The 20,898-nt window shown below is 41.6% G+C and overlaps 1 protein-coding gene across 2 annotated transcripts in view; it reads right to left on the reverse strand.

The window, feature by feature from the left end:
• Positions 1-17,389, reverse strand: part of LOC306708572 (tenascin-like) — a 33,673-nt gene extending 16,284 nt beyond the window's left edge. For both annotated transcript variants that reach the window (XM_079176430.1, XM_079176429.1), the window contains exons 1-6: positions 17,366-17,389; positions 13,231-13,568; positions 13,092-13,149; positions 12,784-13,005; positions 7,388-8,752; positions 6,034-6,149 (exon numbers count right to left, since the gene is read on the reverse strand). In XM_079176430.1, coding sequence (XP_079032556.1) covers positions 6,034-6,149; positions 7,388-8,752; positions 12,784-13,005; positions 13,092-13,149; positions 13,231-13,368 — 1,899 coding nt within the window. In that variant the 5' untranslated portion in view covers positions 13,369-13,568; positions 17,366-17,389. The remainder of the gene's footprint in view (positions 1-6,033; positions 6,150-7,387; positions 8,753-12,783; positions 13,006-13,091; positions 13,150-13,230; positions 13,569-17,365) is intronic.
• Positions 17,390-20,898: the final 3,509 nt, after the last annotated feature.

Below are 20,898 nucleotides of genomic sequence, written 5' to 3' on the forward strand. Positions count from 1 at the left end.
ACTGTCTCCATCTTGGTTTTTGACTGTCTCCATCTTGGTTTTTGACGTCTCCATCTTGGTTTTTTGACTGTCTCCATCTTGGTTTTTAACTGTCTCCATCTTAGTTTTTGACTGTCTCCATCTTGGTTTTTGACTGTCTCCATCTTGGTTTTTGACGTCTCCATCTTGGTTTTTGACTGTCTCCATCTTGGTTTTTAACTGTCTCCATCTTGGTTTTTGACTGTCTCCATCTTGGTTTTTGACTGTCTCCATCTTGGTTTTTGACTGTCGCCATCTTTTTTTTCAGTAGAGCGAATGCAGGTTTAAGACACTTCAGCATTGTCTTCACTTTTAAAAACTGGAGGATGATGCTTGGCTGTAGCATAAAATGGAAATACTACTAGTAAAGTACAAGTACCTCAGTACAAGGTTTAATACAATTTAGAGTCCAAACTACATATACAGGAAATATTAATATTATTATTACTCTTAATAACATTAATAATAACACCATTAATAATAATAATATATCTTTTGGTTAAATGAAGAATTCTACAGGTTTAGTAGACTAAAAATGTATTAATTTGACAACATCTTCTGATCATTGGATCATCCTTTTAAAGCAAAATATCCCCTGGTTGTTCAGATGTTTCTGTTTTATAAGACTGTTAACTGAATATTTTGGGGTTTTTAGACAGAAAAAGTCATTTAAAGACGTCAACTTTGGCTCTGGGAACGTTTGATGGACAAATCTTATAACTACTTGCAGCCCTTTAACTGTGAAGACGGTAATGTGAAGATTTATAGCAACGGTCATCTGGAAACAATAAATATTTGTGAGACGTAAACGTGGTTCATCAAACCACTTGAACATTATTTCCTTCCAGCAGATGTTCTCTCTCTTTTCCCTCGTTCTCTTCGTTCCTCAGAGACGAATCTTCTTCTTCTGCAGTCTGACCTCAGCCGATGTTGTGACTCTCTGTTGTTTATCTGTTGATCCGGTAAACATCCCTCTCTCTCTCTCTCTCTCTCTCTCTGTCTCTCTCTCTGTCTCTCTCTGTGTCACAGCTGTGGGCCGGCGGTGACGTCGTCCTTCTGGCAGTCGCCATGTTTTTGACAGTGTTTACACGTTTCCGTAGCAACAAGCATCCCACATCTGCATCTTTTTTCTCTCTCTGGCTCCCAGCGTTCATTTCGTTCACTGACTTCCTCTGTTTTCATCCTGAGCTTTGTCTATTTGTTCTATCGTCTTCTATTTCAGCCTTTTTGGCAGAATGTTATAGTATAAATCATTAGACGCTTTAAGGAGAGAGAGGTGAATATAAGTAAGATATCACCAATTCATTACTTTAAATAAGCCATTTACCGTTTGCATTACAAGTTTATTTTTGGATATCTCTTTGTATCACTCCATAAATCAGAAAATACCGTCAACAGCCATAAAACAAAAGCCTTTTTTGCCTTATTTGTAGGAATAAAACATTCTATAACTCAGGCTGTGAATGATCAACCTGATCTCATGGGAATGCGCATCAACAGCACAACATTCTGTGTGTCATGATGAAGTATTTTAGGCTTTGCGAGTCGTGTTAGGAGACGTTAGCTTTAGTTAGGTTTAACACGAACGTCATGGTTTAAATGAGTAAACAACGTAATTTAAGTACGGAAAACAAGTCACACAGTTCACTAACTGTGGAGGTTTTCTGGTCACATCCAAATGAGAGGAAAGAGCCAGAACTCGTTATCATTGTTACTACGACAGTCCGGCAACACGCGGCAATTTCGTCTCATTCGATGCATATTAACTTCACTCCTTTTGAAGAACTAGATCGACATTCTGGCTTTTCAGATCGACTCCACCCTGACATCTGTGCAGAAAATATTAAGCTATAGAATCAGCGGCCATTAGCTTAGCTTAGCATAACGACTGGAAACAGGGGGAAAGAGCTAGCCTGGTAACAAGGTAACACCACAAATTAATGATTAATTGTTTTTGTGCAAAGGTTTAAGTGTTTAAAACAAGTTTTTTTGAAAGACTATATAAACTATCTTGCTGTATATGTAAATACAAGTATGAACATTTTGATATCGTTGTGCTAAGCTAAGCTAAGCTAAGCAGCTGCAACCTCATATTTTATCTGACAGGTATGAGAGTTGTATGAATGTTTGAATCTAACTCTCTGCAGGAGATTTGTAGGTTTCTTTTTCACTTTTCTGTTTTCTCTTTTCATTGTTTTGATGATTTTCTTTTGACTTTTGTCTCTGGTTTATTTTCCTCTTTCTCTCTCTCTCTTTCTCTCTCTCTCTCTCTCTCTCATGGACTCGCTGTGGGTTCATGAAGAAGATTACACTAAACACGAGTCCTCTTGTCGTCTTCATCACGTCCTCTCTCTTCACTTCCTGTCTTATTCCCTCTTGCAGACATCCACCCGTCCATCACGCTGGCGGCTGTGGATAATTCCTGGAGTCCAGAACCTCTCAGAGTCATTACAGAGGCTTAGCTCCCTCCATGACGTCACCGCGGAGAGATCACCGCTCGTGTTTTGTTCGAAGTGAACGCTGTAACTGTGTGTGAAAACATGTTTGAGAGGAAGCCAGAACATGTGCGGTGAGGTGATTCCTGTGTGTGTGTGTGTGTGTGTGTGTGTGCGTGTGTGTGTGCGTGTGTGTGTGTGTGACGCAATCCAAAGCAGTGACTTGGTTTCTTTTCATCTCAGTGACGGATTTGATTTTGACTGATTTAGAAAGTGAAGTTGAGTCTTTTCTTTGTTCTCTCACAAATACCAACGCAATTAGTCATTTTCCGATTCTTTAATGCCTTCTGCTGAGTGATCGCACATGTTTGAGGTCTGATGAACGAGTGAATTACTGGTTTATGGAGCTGAAGGAGAAAGAAAAACATCGTGCGATGACGGCTCAACACTTGCTTTTAAGAGTGGTTGCGGGGCAACCGGGCAGCAACTTTTTGATTGCCGAGACTGAAATATGTTTTCCATTTGAAGTCACTTTACATTTTGAGTAATTAAGAGACTGTGAAGATATACATCAGCTAACTACTGAACATGTGACATGTATACATGTTGTGTGTATTTTGTTTTGCAGCACAAAGATGTCGGGTTTTTCCTTTTTGTTTTTGTTTGTTCAGCTTCATTCTAGTTTGTTTTGTCAGTTGAATCAATCTGCACATTAGTTTGCAGTCAAATAACTTAATTAGCTTCACTGTTGTTCCTAAAAACAGATGCTTGTGCGCACGCGAGTAAACTCACCAACACACCGCGCTGTCTGGTTCTGACTGTAACAGAATATTTAACTGTCACTAATGCAACAAATATTACAAATATATTATTATTTTCTGTTTGCTGACTTGGTAGCAATTCAAAAAAATGAAAAAATAAATAACAAAGGCAGCCAGGCCGCTCTGAGCCCCGTCAATACGCTTCAGTACACTAAGGAGTCAAGTTCCCCAATTAAAGGTTCTAAATAACAGACATGGCGACGGCGACTAACAGCTAACAGTGCTAACAGAGCTAACAGTGCTAACCGCGCTAACAGAGCTAACATTGCTAACAGAGCGAACAGTGCTAACAGTGCTAACAGAGCAAACAGAGCTAACAGTGAGCTAACAGAGCTAACAGTGAGCTAACAGAGCTAACAGTGCTAACCGAGCTAACAGAGCTCACAGTGCTAACCGAGCTAACAGAGCGAACAGTGCTAACAGTGCTAACAGAGCAAACAGAGCTAACAGTGAGCTAACAGAGCTTCCTGAGGGTTTCTGCTTTTACATTAAAGCATGAGTAATAATAACCTAATGATAGAATATGTAATAGTAGGAAAGTCACCGTTAGAATACTTTTTACTGATTATACTAACATACCTTTACTGCAGGAACATTTCCACAGTGTTTTAGTACTTTCACTGACATAAAGGCTCTAAATACTTCGTCCCCCGGTGGTCTTGTTTGTCACAAACTCTGCTGAAGTTGTTAATCAGCCACCTGAGTGAAGTGATTCCTCTTAAACAGACCTTGTTGCTACGCTGCAGTGGATGTTTGTCCAACAGAAGCAGAGAGACGGATGATTTGATGAGGTTTGTGTTGCCAACGCGTCACCCCCCTCTGCCTGTTCAACGATCTGTTTGGTTCCTGAAGGACGGACGTAATATATAAAGATCTGGCTTCTGAGAGCAGCGATGTAGGAAATGAAAGAAGCGCGAGGAGGTGTTTGTGGGGTTCCACTACTGATTTCATCCAGCTGCAGTCTTTTGCATGTTTGAACAAAATACTTAAAATCAGGTTCAGACCTTCAGCTCGTCTCCTATCAAGTCAAAGAGACTTTCATTAAAAAGAGGATTCAGAGAGAAGGGTCAGGGTCAATGTTAGTATTATGGGCTGTTCATTAAGTTCTCAGGAACTTCACGTGTGTGTTTATTGACTCAGAAAAACACAAAATGACCACAAAAAGATGCAAAACAACTGATACGCTGAGATCACGTCGATGTCTTATATGACTCATTCATTCATTAATTAATCAATAATTTAATGACTTTTTCATTTAGTTTTTTGCGTTTCATTTAATTTTTAAAACTATTTAAACTATTTATTGTACACTTTTTATTATTATTGTTATCTATGTTTTAGTGGCAATAAAGTTGAATTGAGTTGAATTAAGTTTCTTTGTTACCGATTTATTTTCTGCTCCTTGTTGACTTTGCTTTCATTTCTTGGTTCATCTGCACATTCAGACTTTACTCATTCATTGAATTTTGTTTTAAATGGTTGAAATGAAGTTGAAGAGGTGAAGTAAAGACGCTCTGTGGAGATCCAGCTGCAGTCTGTGTGTCATATTTCGGATGAAATCTCGAGTGTTTTGCACAAACGTGTGAGAGGAAAGAGCTGCTGCTTTAGTCAGAATGTATAAACTTGGCCTTTTGATCCAAACATCAAGAGGACTCGAGATCCTTTTCCAGGGAAGAGACGGATTTGTTGTTGCCATCTTGAGGCTTCCAGAGGGTTACTTTGAATTCACGGGTAGATTTCTGTTCATTTTTCATCGTCTTCGTCTTGGAAAAAAAAGTCTGTTTCGATTTGATTTGATCAGCAGAAACACAGAAATGACTTTGTTCCTGAATAAATAATCACATAACCTTGTGGTTGTTATTACGACATGCTTTGAACCTATTGAAAACAATTTACTGATGAAACTTTTGCATTTTTTAAGTTTTAAATGTTTTAAAACTGATTTTTGGTGGATGACAAAAAAAAAGAGCTAAAATTGATGCTAAAAAGACAAATGTACAGTCGTATCCGTTTATATCATATAAAGGTATTTTATATAATGTAATCTAAGTAGTTTTGTTGCCTAAACTGAACTAAGTTGTTTCCTGTGAAGAAGGAAGTTTGCTCTGAACAGACTGTATTCATGTAACTTGTTGCTGGACTTTTGTAGGAAAAAGCTTAAAAAATGAGAAGAACCTTTTTGTAAAGTATCGTATGAACCGTTGCAGACAGTAAAGGTTGTTTCAGGCGATGAACAGCAGCTCTTGTGTTCTGTCTGCAGACTTCAGCGTCATGTTTTAAAGCTCCCTGAGGAGAAGTTCATCCCGTATGACGACTGAGCCGCTCTGAATTCTGGGACATCAGGACGCTGAGAGAGCAAACTTCTGCTCGTTCTGGTGCAGAGCCACGTCTGTCCACACATCTGCTGCCCTCATTACAAGTATTCAGAAGTACGTGTGTGTGTTGTTTATCCATGTCTGGCCTGTTTACACCTCGGCTGTGAGACAGATTTTAAACAGTGTGAAGTGTAAACATTTCCTTCCCTAATTCCTCCCTAAAGAGGGCTATTAATGAAGATTATAATAATTGCACCTGATAACAATAAGTCCTCAGGTGGAGTTCAAACTGCAGCAAAAATGACGAAATGGGACTCAAACAAAGTCTTTGTGGGTTCAAACGGATGTGAGTGAATAAAACAGACTGTACGAGAGAAAAGAAGAGAAAAGGACTTAATCTAGAACCAAAGCGACAACATCTGCACGTCATCAGGAGGTCGGTACCTGGCTGGTGAAGGTGATGTCGTACGTCTCGTACTGGACTCGAGGTGGAGTCCAGAGCAGAGTGACGGACGACTCTGTGACGTCTCTGGTGCTCAGCCGAGGAACGCCCGACATCACTGGAGAGAGACGGAGACGTGTTATTTATTCAATCATTAGTATTATTTATGTATTCAACTATTAGTATTATTTATGTATTTAATTATTAGTATTATTTATGTATTTAAATATTCGTATTATTTATGTATTTAATTATTCGTATTATTTATGTATTTAAATATTCGTATTATTTATGTATTCAATCATTAGTATTATTTATGTATTTAAATATTCGTATTATTTATGTATTTAATTATGACTTAAGTCGAATATATGTTTAATATATTTTGTATTATTATCATTATTATCAGTAGTATTATTATTATTGCTATTATTTCTAGTATTACTCTTGGTATTATATATTTATTCAATTATGTATTATTGTTATTATTATTTATTATTATTACTATTATTATAATTTAACAATAAAGCGAAACCGTTTCCACTTCCTGTCTGTAAGACCAGTCGGGTCCAAATGCTGATATATAACACATGACTCCACTTCTCCCTCTTTCATTGGTTGGAGCCGCTCCATCCTAGCGCTCTCATTGGCTGGTCACAATGCAGATAATTAACATAAAATAAGGTCAGATTGTGTTTTTGTAAGCCCGCCTCAGATCAGATCAGGTCCTGAGGTTATGAAACAGGTTTCTCTCCCTCGCGTCTCGTCTTCTTCCTGCTGTGATTGATGCCGTAGTGGAACAAATGAACCAGCGAAGCTCGTCCGGTGCTCAAACTGATGTATTTATCAGCGCTTGGCGTCAAATCGGCAGCTGTTTGCCGACTGGCACCAAAACAATAAAATAAACCGCTCGACCTGATCCGCGCTGCTTGAAATAGAGATGAAGATGTTTTTGTCATTAAGGGTTTGATCCAGACCAGGTTCAGGATTTGGGAGCTTGAACGGGGCCTCGGTCCAGATTAGTGAGAGGAAGCTGAATGTCTTTCAGATTTAAAGAATAATAATAAAGAGTATAATTTAGCTGAAGAAGGAGGATTTCCTCAACTCAAGTAAATACAAGTACCTGAAGAATGTACTTTAGGTTATTTAGGTAGAGCAGAGAGTTGTCGTACTTTTTAGTGTTAATGCGAAGTGTGAATGCATGAGTTGGGATCGGATTATAGACCATATTTGGTGACCGCAATAAAGCTTAAGATGCAGTTCAAGATGCAGGAACAATCGACATGATGAGATATTGATGCCTCCCTCTACATACGTCTTCATTAAGGCTTCTGTGTTTTGTTGGGTTTGACTCACCGGTGTCACACTTGGGTCCCGTCATGCCCTCCTCACACCGGCTGCAGTCCGGTCCGGTGAACCCTCGCCGGCAGACACACTTCCCTTTGACGCACCGCCCCTTATTGTTGCAGTTACCGGGACAGCCTTTGACGCCGCACTCCGGCCCGGCGAAGCCCACGTCGCAGACGCACTTCCCGTTCACGCACTTCCCGCGGCCGTTGCAGTCTTTGGGACAAGCTTTACCGGAGCAGTCCTCTCCGACGAATCCATCGTCGCAGACGCACTGTCCGTCCACGCAGCGCCCCCTGCTGTTGCAGTTTCCCGGGCAGGATTTGTCAGCGCAGTCGTCTCCGGTGAAGCCGCTGTCGCACACACATCTGCCGTTCACGCACCGGCCGCGGTCGCTGCAGTCGTTCGGGCACGTTCTTTCGGAGCAATCTGGCCCGCCGAATCCATCGTCGCAGACACACCGTCCGTCCACGCAGCGCCCCCTGCTGTTGCAGTCTCCAGGACAGCTCGTCTCGGAGCAGTCTGCGCCGGTGAAGCCGCTATCGCAGACGCATTTACCGTTCACGCACCGGCCGCGGTCGTTGCAGTTATCAGGACAGGCTTTTTTAGAGCAATCCGGTCCGGTGGATCCAGGATTGCACACGCAGCGCCCGTTCACGCAGCGCCCCCTGCTGTTGCAGTCTCCGGGGCAGCTCGTCTCAGAGCAGTCTGCGCCGGTGAAGCCGTTGTCGCACACACATTTACCGTTCACGCACCGGCCGCGGTCAGCGCAGTTGTTCGGACACGTCGTCTTGGAGCAGCCCGGGCCGGTGAACCCAGGATCGCACTCACACTTCCCGTTCACGCAGCGCCCCCTGCTGTTGCAGTCTCCGGGGCAGCTCGTCTCAGAGCAATCCGCGCCGGTGAAGCCGCTGTCGCACACGCATTTACCGTTCACGCACCGGCCGCGGTCAGCGCAGTTGTCGGGGCAGCCCGTCCGGGAGCAGTCCGGTCCGGTGAACCCGGGATTGCACTCACACTTCCCGTTCACGCAGCGCCCCCTGCTGTTGCAGTTCGCCGGGCAGGATTCGTCCGAGCAACTGGGACCGGTGAAGCCGCCGTCGCACGCACACCTGCCGTTCACACACCGGCCCCGGTCGCTGCAGTTGTCGGGGCAGCCCGTCCGGGAGCAGTCCGGTCCGGTGAAACCGGGGTCGCACGCACACTGTCCGTTCACGCAGCGTCCGTTGTCGTTGCAGTTTCCCGGACAGTTGGACTCGCTGCAGTCCGGTCCGTGAAACCCGGGGAAGCAGACGCATTTCCCGTCCGCGCAGCGACCCTGATCGCTGCACTCGTTGGGACACTCGACCTCCTGTTTGATGGAGCAACCTGCACCTGAAGCAGAGCGACGGAGGACAGACGCGTTATATATATATACATAAATATAAAGTGAACAAATATATATTATTACCATTAATAAAAATAAAAAAATACACAATTAACCATGACAACAATAATAAATAATTTTATAACTTGACCTAAAAAAAAATGTTGCCGAGTTTAAAGACTTTTGTTGTTTTTCTTTTTGTCAAATAATATTTCTATCACAGTTTGGTACCAGATCTTTTGTTTTAAAGTGTCAAAAATCCCCCAAAACGCTGGAACCCACTGATCCAGAGTCCATTATAATCGTGATGATGAAGCTGTTCTTATTAGTGGAGCTAAAGATGTGAACGTTGATGGAATGACCACCGTCTCCACCCTCAGGCCTCCGTCATAGAAGCTGGAGGTGAATTTGAAACATGAATCTACATCTTTCTTCGTCTTTTTTTTTGGGGGGGGGGGCTCTAATCCTCTGTAATTAGGTAATTAGAGTACAACTTGCTTTGCTTTCACTAATTTGAGACTGACTGAGATCACACTGGGCGGCGAGCTGAGGACACACACACACACTCACAGAGTTAGCTCATGCTCTGAGCTCTGCCAGGTTATAATGGGATCATTATGACGGAGGACGTGAGCGATGAACAGAGCCGAACATAAATCTGTCCAAAAATAATTTAACTGACAGCACAGTCACAAGTAGAAATACACAAAACCAAGTACAAGTGGGAGGTAATTAATAGGATTATTTGACGACGTAAAGATTACTGTACCGGCCTATCGGGCACAGGTCCAGGGGCCCAAAGAGTAACGGGGCCCCGCCAGACTTTACCAACAAAATGTCACTCAAAGAGACATTTACCGACCAGGAGACTCAAGATGACCACAAAACAACTACAAAGAGACACAAAACAACTACAAGGATACACAAAACAACTACAAAGAGACACAAAACAACAACAAAGAGACACAAAACAACTACAAAGATACACAAAACAACTACAAAGAGACACAAACAACTACAAAGAGACACAAAACAACTACAAAGATACACAAAACAACTACAAAGAGACACAAAACAACTACAAAGAGACACAAAACAACAACTACAAGAGGTAAACAGCTATAAAGTCTTGGAGGTCGGGCTCATCATCTCATAATCTGCTCATGATTGATGAGTTATTTTGAAAATCAATACTTTAGTCTTTGATGACATTGATTCCATTGCAGCAACATGTTTGTTATATTTAATCATAATATAGTTCTGTTGGTTGATGTTTTTCGTTGTCCCGTGTTTGGTTGGGAGGGTTGAGCTCATTCTTCTTTTGAACTTTTGTTTTTGTTTTCTGTTGTTGATTCCTTTGTTTTTTAATGTTTACTTTAAAAGAAAAAAAGAAGGAATGAGAGTCTATTTTTATAAGAATCTAAATACTTCATTCATAAATCATTCTTTCATCTGTCGGCTGCAGCAGCAGGTCACGCTTCGATGCTGTGTGTGTGTGTGTGCGTGTGTGTGTGTGTGTGTGATGCGGAAGCAGCTACAGGCAGAAACAGTGAAGTAATGTGAACTCAACACCGATTGGCTGAAACAAAGACGTGCAGGCGGTGATGATGAAGAAGAGTTTCAGGCGGTGGTGATGAAGAAGAGTTTCAGGCGGTGATGATGAAGAAGAGTTTCAGGCGGTGGTGATGTGTGACTCTGAGTATTGATTTATGTTTCAGCGGTTATTGATCTGAGGAAAAGCTCTGCTTCATGTTAATAATGTGTCTTAAAGGAGCGGTGCAGCATGTCTTTTATTCACTTCCTGTTTTACATCCTTGAGATTGATTATTATTATTGTGAGATACTGATTATGATTTGATTTTGTTTTAACTTCTTCTAATAATAAATTACTTTTTATTCAATCATTTTTTATCGTCTCTTTAACTGAATTAAAATCACGACGTTGTTTGGGACTAAATGGGAGTTTGGGAGATATTTGGCTTAAATTATCCCAAAACATCATCGATGATGAACACGTTCAAATTAACATAAAGGGCTCGACAAACGTGAAGGATTCTAACGCCAGCATGCTAACATGCTCACAATGCTAACAAGCAGGTTTCATGTTTACCATGTTTCCCATCTAAGTTTAGCATGTTAGCATGCTAGCATTAGCGATAAGCACAGAGTGCGGCTGAGTCACGAGTCACTAGTCTTGCAGGTATTTGGACCATTCAATTGTTGAACTGATGGTGATGTGAATGTCTGAACCAAACGTCAGTAATAATCCTTCATGATAGTCTCGATTTATTTACATTATAGCATTAAAAGTATGCTGAATGAAATAACAGCAGGTCCTGTTTGTAATGTAAACGTTAACGTAGAGACAACTTGATTATTTTGACAATGAAGAAAACTTAAAAACGTCAATATTCTCATTCAACCAAATTTCATGGCAAACTATTCGATAGTCGTCGAGACATTTCAGTCAAAACCACAGATATCGGCCACATGGTGGCGCCAGAGGGAAAGTCAGAGGATCACCAACGTCTTTAAGATTCATTCTCTGGGGACACGAACGTCTGCACATCATTCATCGACAGAAGTTAAATAAGTCAGTCTGGACCAAACTGACTACAGAGAAGGGGAATTTTAGATCAAACAAGGAACATTCAGTGTTTAGACAACACATAAACACATGCTGCACACACAAAAAAACACATGTGTCATTCAGGCTGTTAACAAATCCAGTAAGAGTCTAGACTGGTTTGTTATGTTCTCGATATTAAAATAATTGAGAGAAGATGTGTGTTTGTATTTGTTGTCATGGTGAATAGATCTAAGAACTATCATTTCACATGTCTTAATAACCAACTTTGGGTTCAACATCCCCATTATTCATTCATTTTAAAGGGGAGGGTTTATATTTCTTATCAATTATGTCCTAATAACTTCACTTTGCCAGGTTTCACTGTGTGTTAAGGTGAACGTGAACATATTAGATTATTTACAACATCAACACGTTCACATAGACACAATGTTACGCACGTTTAGGGTGGACCTCTACTGAACATCACAGGACCCCTGAGGGACCCCAGACCTCAGTTTGACTCCCACTGGTCCAGACAAACACATCATATCAATCAGACACACAATGTTCACATGAGAGATTTATGTGTTTGTGTTTGTGAGACGGGCGAGGCTCAGTTAGAAAAACATGACGTCAACTAAACATGTTTTTGAGGGTTAAACTCAAACTGATCATGTCAGAATACTGAGACTTTAAAGTTGATTTATTGACCTACGTCTTATTTCTACATCCAGCAGTTACACATCAACACGATGATTCATGAGGAGTCTTTGAGTTTGTCGGTCCAGTATTCTCTCTCTTTCAGCTCCGGTTTTGGTCTCCACCACCTCCTGAGGGAAACATCTCTTTAGCTGCTAAACGCTCCTCTATGTTCACCAGCTAGCTTCTAACTGAGCCTGTCTGCTGTTTGCTGCTGAGCAGGTAGTGAACAGCGGCTTTTTACAGCTTTTATTCTGAAGACGATGCTCTGAGAGCGTTGAGAAGATGTTGAAGATGTGAGGCGAGGAGCTGCAGATTCAGCAGATTCATCTTGAGCATTTTCACATCACATGTTCTCACACTGAGAACATGTGACAGTCGCCCCTTTAACCGTTGTTGCTAATTTATAAATGAATATTTAAAAATAGCTCTGGCAGCGACCTATCAATCACTGTGTAGCCCCGCCCCTAAAGCATCCCCTGCTTTATGGTTTGTGTGACTCTAAATGGACCATCATTCACTAAATGAACATCATGCTGTATTGAAGAAGACTTGAAACTAGAGATTGAGACCATAAACTCATGTTTACAATGTTTACTGAGGTAATAAATCAAGAGAGAAGTAGAGTCATTTTCTCATAGACTTCTATACAACCAGAGGAGTCGCCCCCTGGTGGACACTAGAGAGAATGCAGCTTTAAGGCACCAACAACACGACTAAATACACATAAACATTAGTTTTCAGCTGAACTCAGTGGCTTCAGTGTTTTACCTTTGCTCTCCTTGGAGGTGCAGCATCCTCCTTCAGGTCCTCCACATTTCTCCCTGAGGGACGACACCTCCCTCTCCAGCCCCTCCAGACGCTCCCGCAGGGCAGCGAAGTCCGTCTCGCATCCGCAAGACCCGGATCCGAGACCAGAACCCAACGATGGAACCAGTTTGATCCGATGGGTCAGGACCAGAGGGGAACCGGGGGTCAGGTTGATTTCTTTACCTGAGGGAAGAACCAGGTCGGATTAAAAAAACACGGGAGGAGATCTTTAGAAGCAACTATGATGAAAAGATAAAAGATGTGTTTACCTCCCTGGCTGACATCAGATGACTCCCCCTGAGTGATGCAGCCCTCAGAGATCACCACCTGCACCAATGAAATGAAATGAAATGAAACGTGTTTTATCCACAATTTCTCACTAAACCTCTGACCCGACCATCGACTCACCTTGATGGAGTCCTGCTTGGCGTCCCTCGGCGTCCTCTGACCTCTGACCTGTAGCTCGCTGGCGGTCGACGGGGTCAGGAGGGCCGGAGCAGCCAGGAGGAGGACGAGGAGGAGGAGGGAGGGGATGAAGGGAACCATCGCTGTGATCAGACCACCAAAGGATTCCTCGGGTTGTTTAGGGAAGAAGAAAAAACGAGCTCATGAAACATGAGCTGATCGAAGCGGTTTGTTTGGTTTGAAGCCGATTGTTTCCGACGATGAACAGATCAGATCTCCGTCAGTCAGATCCCACTGAGGTGATGACATCTACCGGCTGAGCTCCGGGACTTTCTCTCCTACTGGAAAACAAAAACAAACAAACGTTTGAATCCACCTGAAGGTTTCCCGTCGGCTCAACAGACTCCACTTTAGTGGCAATCAGCAGAAATGAGGCCGTCAGCTGTTTACGAGCCCGTCGGCCAATAAACCGCAGACAGCTTTCTGACACTGAGACGACTTGTTACGCTGCGATTGCTTCATTTATCCTCACGTCTTATTGGTTCAGCTGCTCGTAGTCTGTTTCATATTATTTAATTCTGATGGTCGTGTTAACCAACTTATGCAATATAACTGTTTACAATATGCTCAAAAACACTTGTCTGTCTCCGTTTAGCACTGCTGTTGGTTTTACTTCTTCTACACTTTATATTTATACTCTTGTTTTTACTTGATTTATTTACTCTTATAGCGATGCTATTCTATCTTACACTGAATCATTGTTATTCTATTTTTCATACATTTTATATTTGAATTCATTGTTTTTGTTCTTCTTCTTCTGTTGTCTTTGATCAAACTCTTGCATAAGAATTAATAAAGTTCCGTCTTATTTTATCTTAAACTTCTCTTCTCTTGTCAAAAACTGATCAATAACGTTGATCAGAGGTTCACTAGCCGTCAAAAGTAATCTGTTACTTTTTAAATGTAAACTTGATTTCATAGTGAAACAGTATTTATAGGAAACCCGGCACGTCATTGTCAGACTACAGGAGTTTTCCCCGGAGACGTCTCCTGCAGCAGACGTTCAGTAGCAAAAACAAATCCACAAATATGAGTCAAACCCTGAATGAAGTCACCGTGTTCCCCCCCCGAGAGGTTCATCAGCAGAGCTGCTTAATGTGTCGACATCCAGCTCTAATCCACTGTCTGCAGCAGCGAGTTCACACAGTCCACAACATGTGAACAATAAGGGAGGCCGTCTGTGAACACATTTCTATGTGTTTGTCTGATTATCAGCAGGATTACGTAAAAAAACGCTCAAACGATTTTTATGCAACTTGGTGGAAGAGTGAAGAGTGAAGCGCGGGTCAAAGTAGAAGCCACTGCATGTTGGAGAGGAAATGCCATCGGCCTGCGCTCTCTGAGGGCACTTCTAGTTTGTTATTGTGCATAATATCTATGCACAGAACAGGATTTGAGTTCACCATTTAGAACCCAGAGAGTTCTGCACACGGTGGATCTCTTGCGCTTCATTTAAAGGAAACAGTGTGTGTGATTTGGCGCCATCTAGTGGTGAAGTTACAGATTGCATCCGACTGAAACTCCTCCGTTATTATTACGAGTTAAATGTTAATTCTTTACACATATCAGAGTCTTCGTCTGAACAGGACGTGAACGATGTGTTGAAATCAAAATGGTAAAACTACGAAAAACAACAAAATACTAGAACCCCAGTTAGAGAGCTGAAAGTATTCTGATCAGAGACACAAAATCAGAACGTTTGATACACAAATGGAGGTTTTCCCCCTCGTGGTTCAATTTTCAACGTTTTGAATATTAATTAGTTTTGGATACTTTTCAATTACCTTTTTTAAAATTCTTACAAAGACAGAAACGTCTCCAGAATCTATGAATAACCAAATAAAGTTGAACAGTTTGGCCTTTAAGCCTCCTTCACAGTGAAGCTTCTCACACGTGAGCTGTGCTAATCAGACGTGACCCGACACAAACAGGGTTCAGCATCTGCAGTTTAACGCTCGCCTCCGTCTGGAGCTCTGCTGAGCCGTCTCTGTTGACTTCAATGGGAACAACCAGCTTGTAAATACCAGCTGAAGGCAGCTGCTCCAGCTGGACCCTCCAAGGAAACACGAGGGGGCAACAGAAGGTCCCTGAACGCACCGTAAAGACGTTCTCTCCCTGCTGCTGGTTTGCATTCGTCCCGTTTCAGCTTCAGAAGCCAAAATAAACTCCTGCAGAGCGGCTCGTTGAAACACACACTCGGTTCATGCAATGAGGAAGTGATACCTGGAGGCATTTACATGTGAGGGTGTGAGATTTTACTAATTATTTATATAGTTTGTGGAAGTTTAACAATCAAATGAATCTCTAACTAACATTAGAAACATCTAACTTTAGAGTTTCTTTGTGTTCCTACTTTTCCTTTTAATCACATTATAATTCACTAAAACAGACCATTGAGAGTTTATTAGGACTTAGTGATGAAATACTAGGACTAGAAAAAGTTACTGACACGAACTCCAAACATCAACAACAGACTCTGACTCAAGTGACATCACTCGAGGTCGTTTATCAGACAACAACACCGGAGGCTTCAAATACATTTTACAAACAGACTGTACGCACACGTTGTTGTGGCGTTCCTTCTTGAAAATAATAATTTAATGTTAAGCGTGAGCATTTATTTTTTACCGTACATACACAGCAGCAGTGACATCGTAGTTTTCGCTCGCAAAACAACCTTAACTCGAGGTCGAGCACCGGCTGCAGTGTTTTAACATAGACTGTAATCACTGTGTAGCCCCGCCCCTAAAGCATCCCCTGCTTTATGGTCTGTGTGACTCTAAATGGACCATCATTTACTAAATGAACATCATGCTGTATTGATGAAGACTTGAAACTAGAGATTGAGACCATAAACTCATGTTTACAATGTTTACTGAGGTAATAAATCAAGAGAGAAGTAGAGTCATTTTCTCATAGACTTCTATACAACCAGAGGAGTCGCCCCCTGGTGGACATTAGAGAGAATGCAGCTTTAACACATGAAGCTTTGGCTTCACTTTTCAGAACCGGAGGTTTGAATTCAGACTTTTTGATCAAAATAAGGTTTGTCTGTATCGCAGGTCGATGGCGTGTTACGATGCTTTGATTGGCATTAGTGATGTCATGATTACACGCCCCTCGTTAAGAAGCATCGATGACGCAACGACTGAAGTCTGAACAGCCAGACGGAGACTTTCACACGAACACACCATGACATCATTTGGAAAAGAAAAAAAAGAAGTTCACAAAGTTTGTTGTTTTTACATAAAACTCAAAAAATAAAACTCACAGATATGTTTTCACCTGATATTAATAGTTTACAGGAAATGTTTCCAGCTACACTTCCTCTTCTTTTTTTACATTTCATCATGTTGAATATATTTAGTTTTTTCCAGTCATTATGGGATATTAAGTACTTTAATTTTCTTCATTACATTTGAGCAAACATACAACTTTTCACTGCACTTAACTGTGTTTCTGTTCTTCTCTATTTGTAATTTAAGCATTAAGCAGGAGCCTGAAGATGAAGACGTTGAATCCACCTGATGCAGTAAAAACATCCTCATCTCAACATCTGGAGAAAAACAAGTTATAAAATAAAAATGCTCTTTGTTTTAGGAATTGGCAGGCAATATTTTTCTTGCAACAATCTGTCTTGTTTCTGTTTTGATTGAAATCGACGAGGCTGAAATAAACTCATAAACCAACTGGCAGACTGTGGACGACACACGAGATATAGAACAGAATAAAAAGATGATTGCATGAGAAGAACACTTTTTATGAGCCATTAATAAAAAACTCTCCCGCAGTCACAAGAGTTGTGCAAAAGTTTAAATTGTTTCCTGGAAGTTGTTAATATTTTCTGTTCGGTGCAGAATATTTCATGTTTTCTTGCTTTTTATCAGTTATCCATCAGCTGAGGATCACGCTGTAACACTGGTTTAAGTTCTAATCGATTTCATTTGCAAATTGAATTAATGTCTCTGCGTGCATATTAAAGCAGTATCCATAATATCAAAGAACTTATTTTAAAATCTCCAGAATGATTCTGAGTGAAGTCGATCAAACATTCAGAGAATGTGAAGAAGCATCCTACCTGCTGTGAGCCGGTGACTCTCTCTCTGTGAAGCTCTCATTGACTGACCAGCAGGACGGGAGGGATGGACAGAGAGAGAGAGAGAGAGAGAGAGAGAGAGAGAGAGAGAGAGAGAGAGAGAGAGAGAGGGAGGGAGGGAGGGAGGGGAGGAGAGCTGTAAAGTTTTCTCATACTTGAAGAATTTTCCTCCCTCTCCTCCTCCTCTCCGTCTCTGATGTAACTGTGTGCTTTACTGGTCCCTGTTGGGCGGAGGATTTGCGATGGAAAACATCTGAATTCTGAAATGTTTTTAGGGGAACCCAGGGGCCTAAAAATCTTTAATGCGTTGGGAAGCGCTCTCTGTCCGAGGCGTCAGAGACTCGGCTCCTCTCGCTCTCTTTTTGTTTGTTGCATCAGTTTCATTTTGATGCCGACAAACTGTTCACTGACAGCGAAGCAGCTCCAGGATCCGATGTCACTCAGACATTTGGTTGCCTTCTGTCTCGTGTTGCTCGGGGAGAGGATGTGCAACACATCTCTGTGACCTCAAATGCTCAGACTGTTGCTGTCACGTTAGCTTTGCACGGTTTCTGTTGAGTTGAGGAAGCATCAGGACCACAGGATGCACAAAGAACCATGGACGGATTACTGAGCAGGTCTACAGGGTAACTCCTGGTCTACAGGGTAACTCCTGGTCTACAGGGTAACTCCTGGTCTACAGGGTAACTCCTGGTCTACAGGGTAACTCCTGGGCCAGCGCCTCTGTGTGAAGTTACTGCCAACAGTTCTCATTGGGAAGTCGTAGAGGTACTAAACTACCAACAACAAGATGCAAAACTATGAAAAAGAGACACAGAGACAAAAAAGATGCTAAAAGTCTACAAAGAGGCAGGTTTTTTTGGCCGGCGCCATCTTAGTTTTTGACGGTTACCATCTTGGTTTTTCGCTGTCGCCATCTTGGTTTTTGGCTGTTGCCATCTTGGTTTTTGACGGGTACCATCTTGGTTGTTGGCCGTCGCAACCTTGGTTAACGGCTTTCATGAAGTGAAAACACAGGGAATGAGTTAAAGTTTTAAGAAAAAAACATCAAGAACTCCCAGACCGGACAACGCCGTGGTAGAGACCTGTCAATCACAGTGTAGCCCCGCCCCTAAAGCATCCCCTGCTTTATGGTCTGTTTGACTCTAAATGGACCATCATTTACTAAATGAACATCATGCTGTATTGAAGAAGACTTGAAACTAGAGATTGAGACCATAAACTCATGTTTACAATGTTTACTGAGGTAATAAATCAAGAGAGAAGTAGAGTCATTTTCTCATAGACTTCTATACAACCAGAGGAGTCGCCCCCTGGTGGACATTAGAGAGAATGCAGCTTTAAACACATGAAGCTTTGATTTGCTGAAAACGTCTTTTTCACAAAGAAAAGCCTTCAACTTCTTTTTTTTAAACTTGTCGATCACTATTAGAGCACTTTGAATTGCATTTGAATTATTTTAAAGGTGCTATTCTAATAGAACTGTGTTGACTTATTGATTTGGTCTCTAAAGCATCAAACTAGTTGCAGATTAATTTTCAGTCCATCTGAACTCATTGATAGTATGAACATCATATCTCCAGGGAGTTATCGAGATGTTCATTAAGTTTGGAGGACGAAGATGAAATGTTCGACCTCTGAAGTCGATCAAGTTTATTAACTTTTAAGTTTACGACTCTGAACTCCGACTGACCTCCGACACCTGAAGCTCTTCAGTCCGTCTCCTCGTTGATTAGCTTCTTTTCTTCAGCTTTGCGTCGAAGTTCACCTCCAAACTGCACTAAAGAGTTAAAATGTTGTCATCACGACTGCTCATTGGATTGTTTGAAACGGTTTCACGCGTTCACATCAGCTCTGCTGCACTTCGTGGGCTTCAGGTTCAGTAATCCGGTTTACTGTCCGGTTTACGAGTCCTCTCTGCTGCCGCTGGCTTCCCTCCAGACAGAAGCTGCACTCTGAGCTCTGAGCTCCATCACGTCCTGGAAAACCTTCCACAGCCTCTGAGAGAGTTCGTGAAATCAAAAGAGTGGATGTGTGAGAAAGAAATAACGTAAAAACACATCCACCCAAATATTCCCTTGTGTTGTCATTATGTTTGATGCATTTTACACAAAAAACTAATTATTAATCAAAATAAAGAAGAAAAATGTTTATCCAAAAGTGTTGTTCCAGTGTCAGCCGGGATGTTTCTGTTCATCTTAATATTCTATAATAATAATAATTATGAAACACTCACAGCAGATCTACAAAAGGTGCATCAACTTTTTTCCATAAATTTAAAAATGTTCATTAAAGTGTGAAATCTCAGATAAAATCTAAAATATTTAGAACAAAAAACAAAAAGCTGCAGAACCTCAATGACCACGTTCAATCAGACGCACGTCCATCGCTGTCAGCTCGCTGCACGACGGAGCGCCGCTCGTTTCTCTTCCTCCTTCAGACGTTTGTGCAGATTTTGTTTCTTTGAAGCTTGAAGTTGAAGTCGTTTGACAGGAAGTCGTCACATTGAGCTGCATTTCTTTCTCTTCAGCTTCTCTGAAGTATTGTTTTTCTAATCCAAGTCTTCAGCAGAGAATCAATTCAATCAGATGACTTTGACTATATATTATATATTATATATATTATATATATGTATACACATATATAGTAGTATAATGCTACACTGATGCATCTTTCTGTGTATTTTGTTCATTGAACTATTGTCAAGTAGTAACATTGATGCATGTTTTTAAAAGTGTTGAACTATTATGAATTGTTATTAATGAGCGTAGTAACCAGTCAGCTGCTGTATCTGTTAGTCAGTTAGTTCATTATTGCTCTAAGGCATAGAAACACTGCTGTTATACAAAATATACATTTTCCTGTAAAACAAATCAAATAAAGAACATTATGACATTATAAAGTCCTTTAACGGTCATTGATCAGTGATAATAAAGTTATAATACTTCAGTCCGTTCAGCAGCACTGAGCTCAATGAAGAGTTCAGAGCTAATCACCTGAACTTTAACCAGCTCGAGGGCCGTTTACTCGCCCTCGTAGGCTCATCAACTGGACTTTCATGGTCTCTTTAAGGAGCCCTTGAATGACTGAAAGGCCACAGAAACCGGGACCAGATGCACGACGGGAGCGACGGCTAATTGCTCCACATGCGTGTTTGAGCGGAGCCAAGTGGAGTCCGTGGGAGCGAGAGCGAGAAAATAACGAGCGCATGGATCCTGTCGAGCTGGAAAATGCTAATTGGAGTCGACGCCTACGTCTTTGATTGTTCTGTCAGTGACTGACTGACGGATGAAGTTCGTGTGCGTGACCAGGAAACGGACACTCGGCCCACAAATGTGGCTCATTTATTTATTCTCTGCCGCTGTGGTTTCAGTCACGAGTGTGACACCACGAACCTCTCTGGCTTCACTCAGACGTCGAGTTATTGGAATCCACATAATAATCAAACGGTTAGCGGTCGAAGCTTTCACGTGTTCATTCGTGAAGATTATCTTGATGAACAACACGTGTAAGAA

Source organism: Pholis gunnellus (assembly GCF_910591455.1).
Source record: "Pholis gunnellus genome assembly, chromosome: 16".
Lineage (NCBI taxonomy): Eukaryota > Metazoa > Chordata > Actinopteri > Perciformes > Pholidae > Pholis > Pholis gunnellus.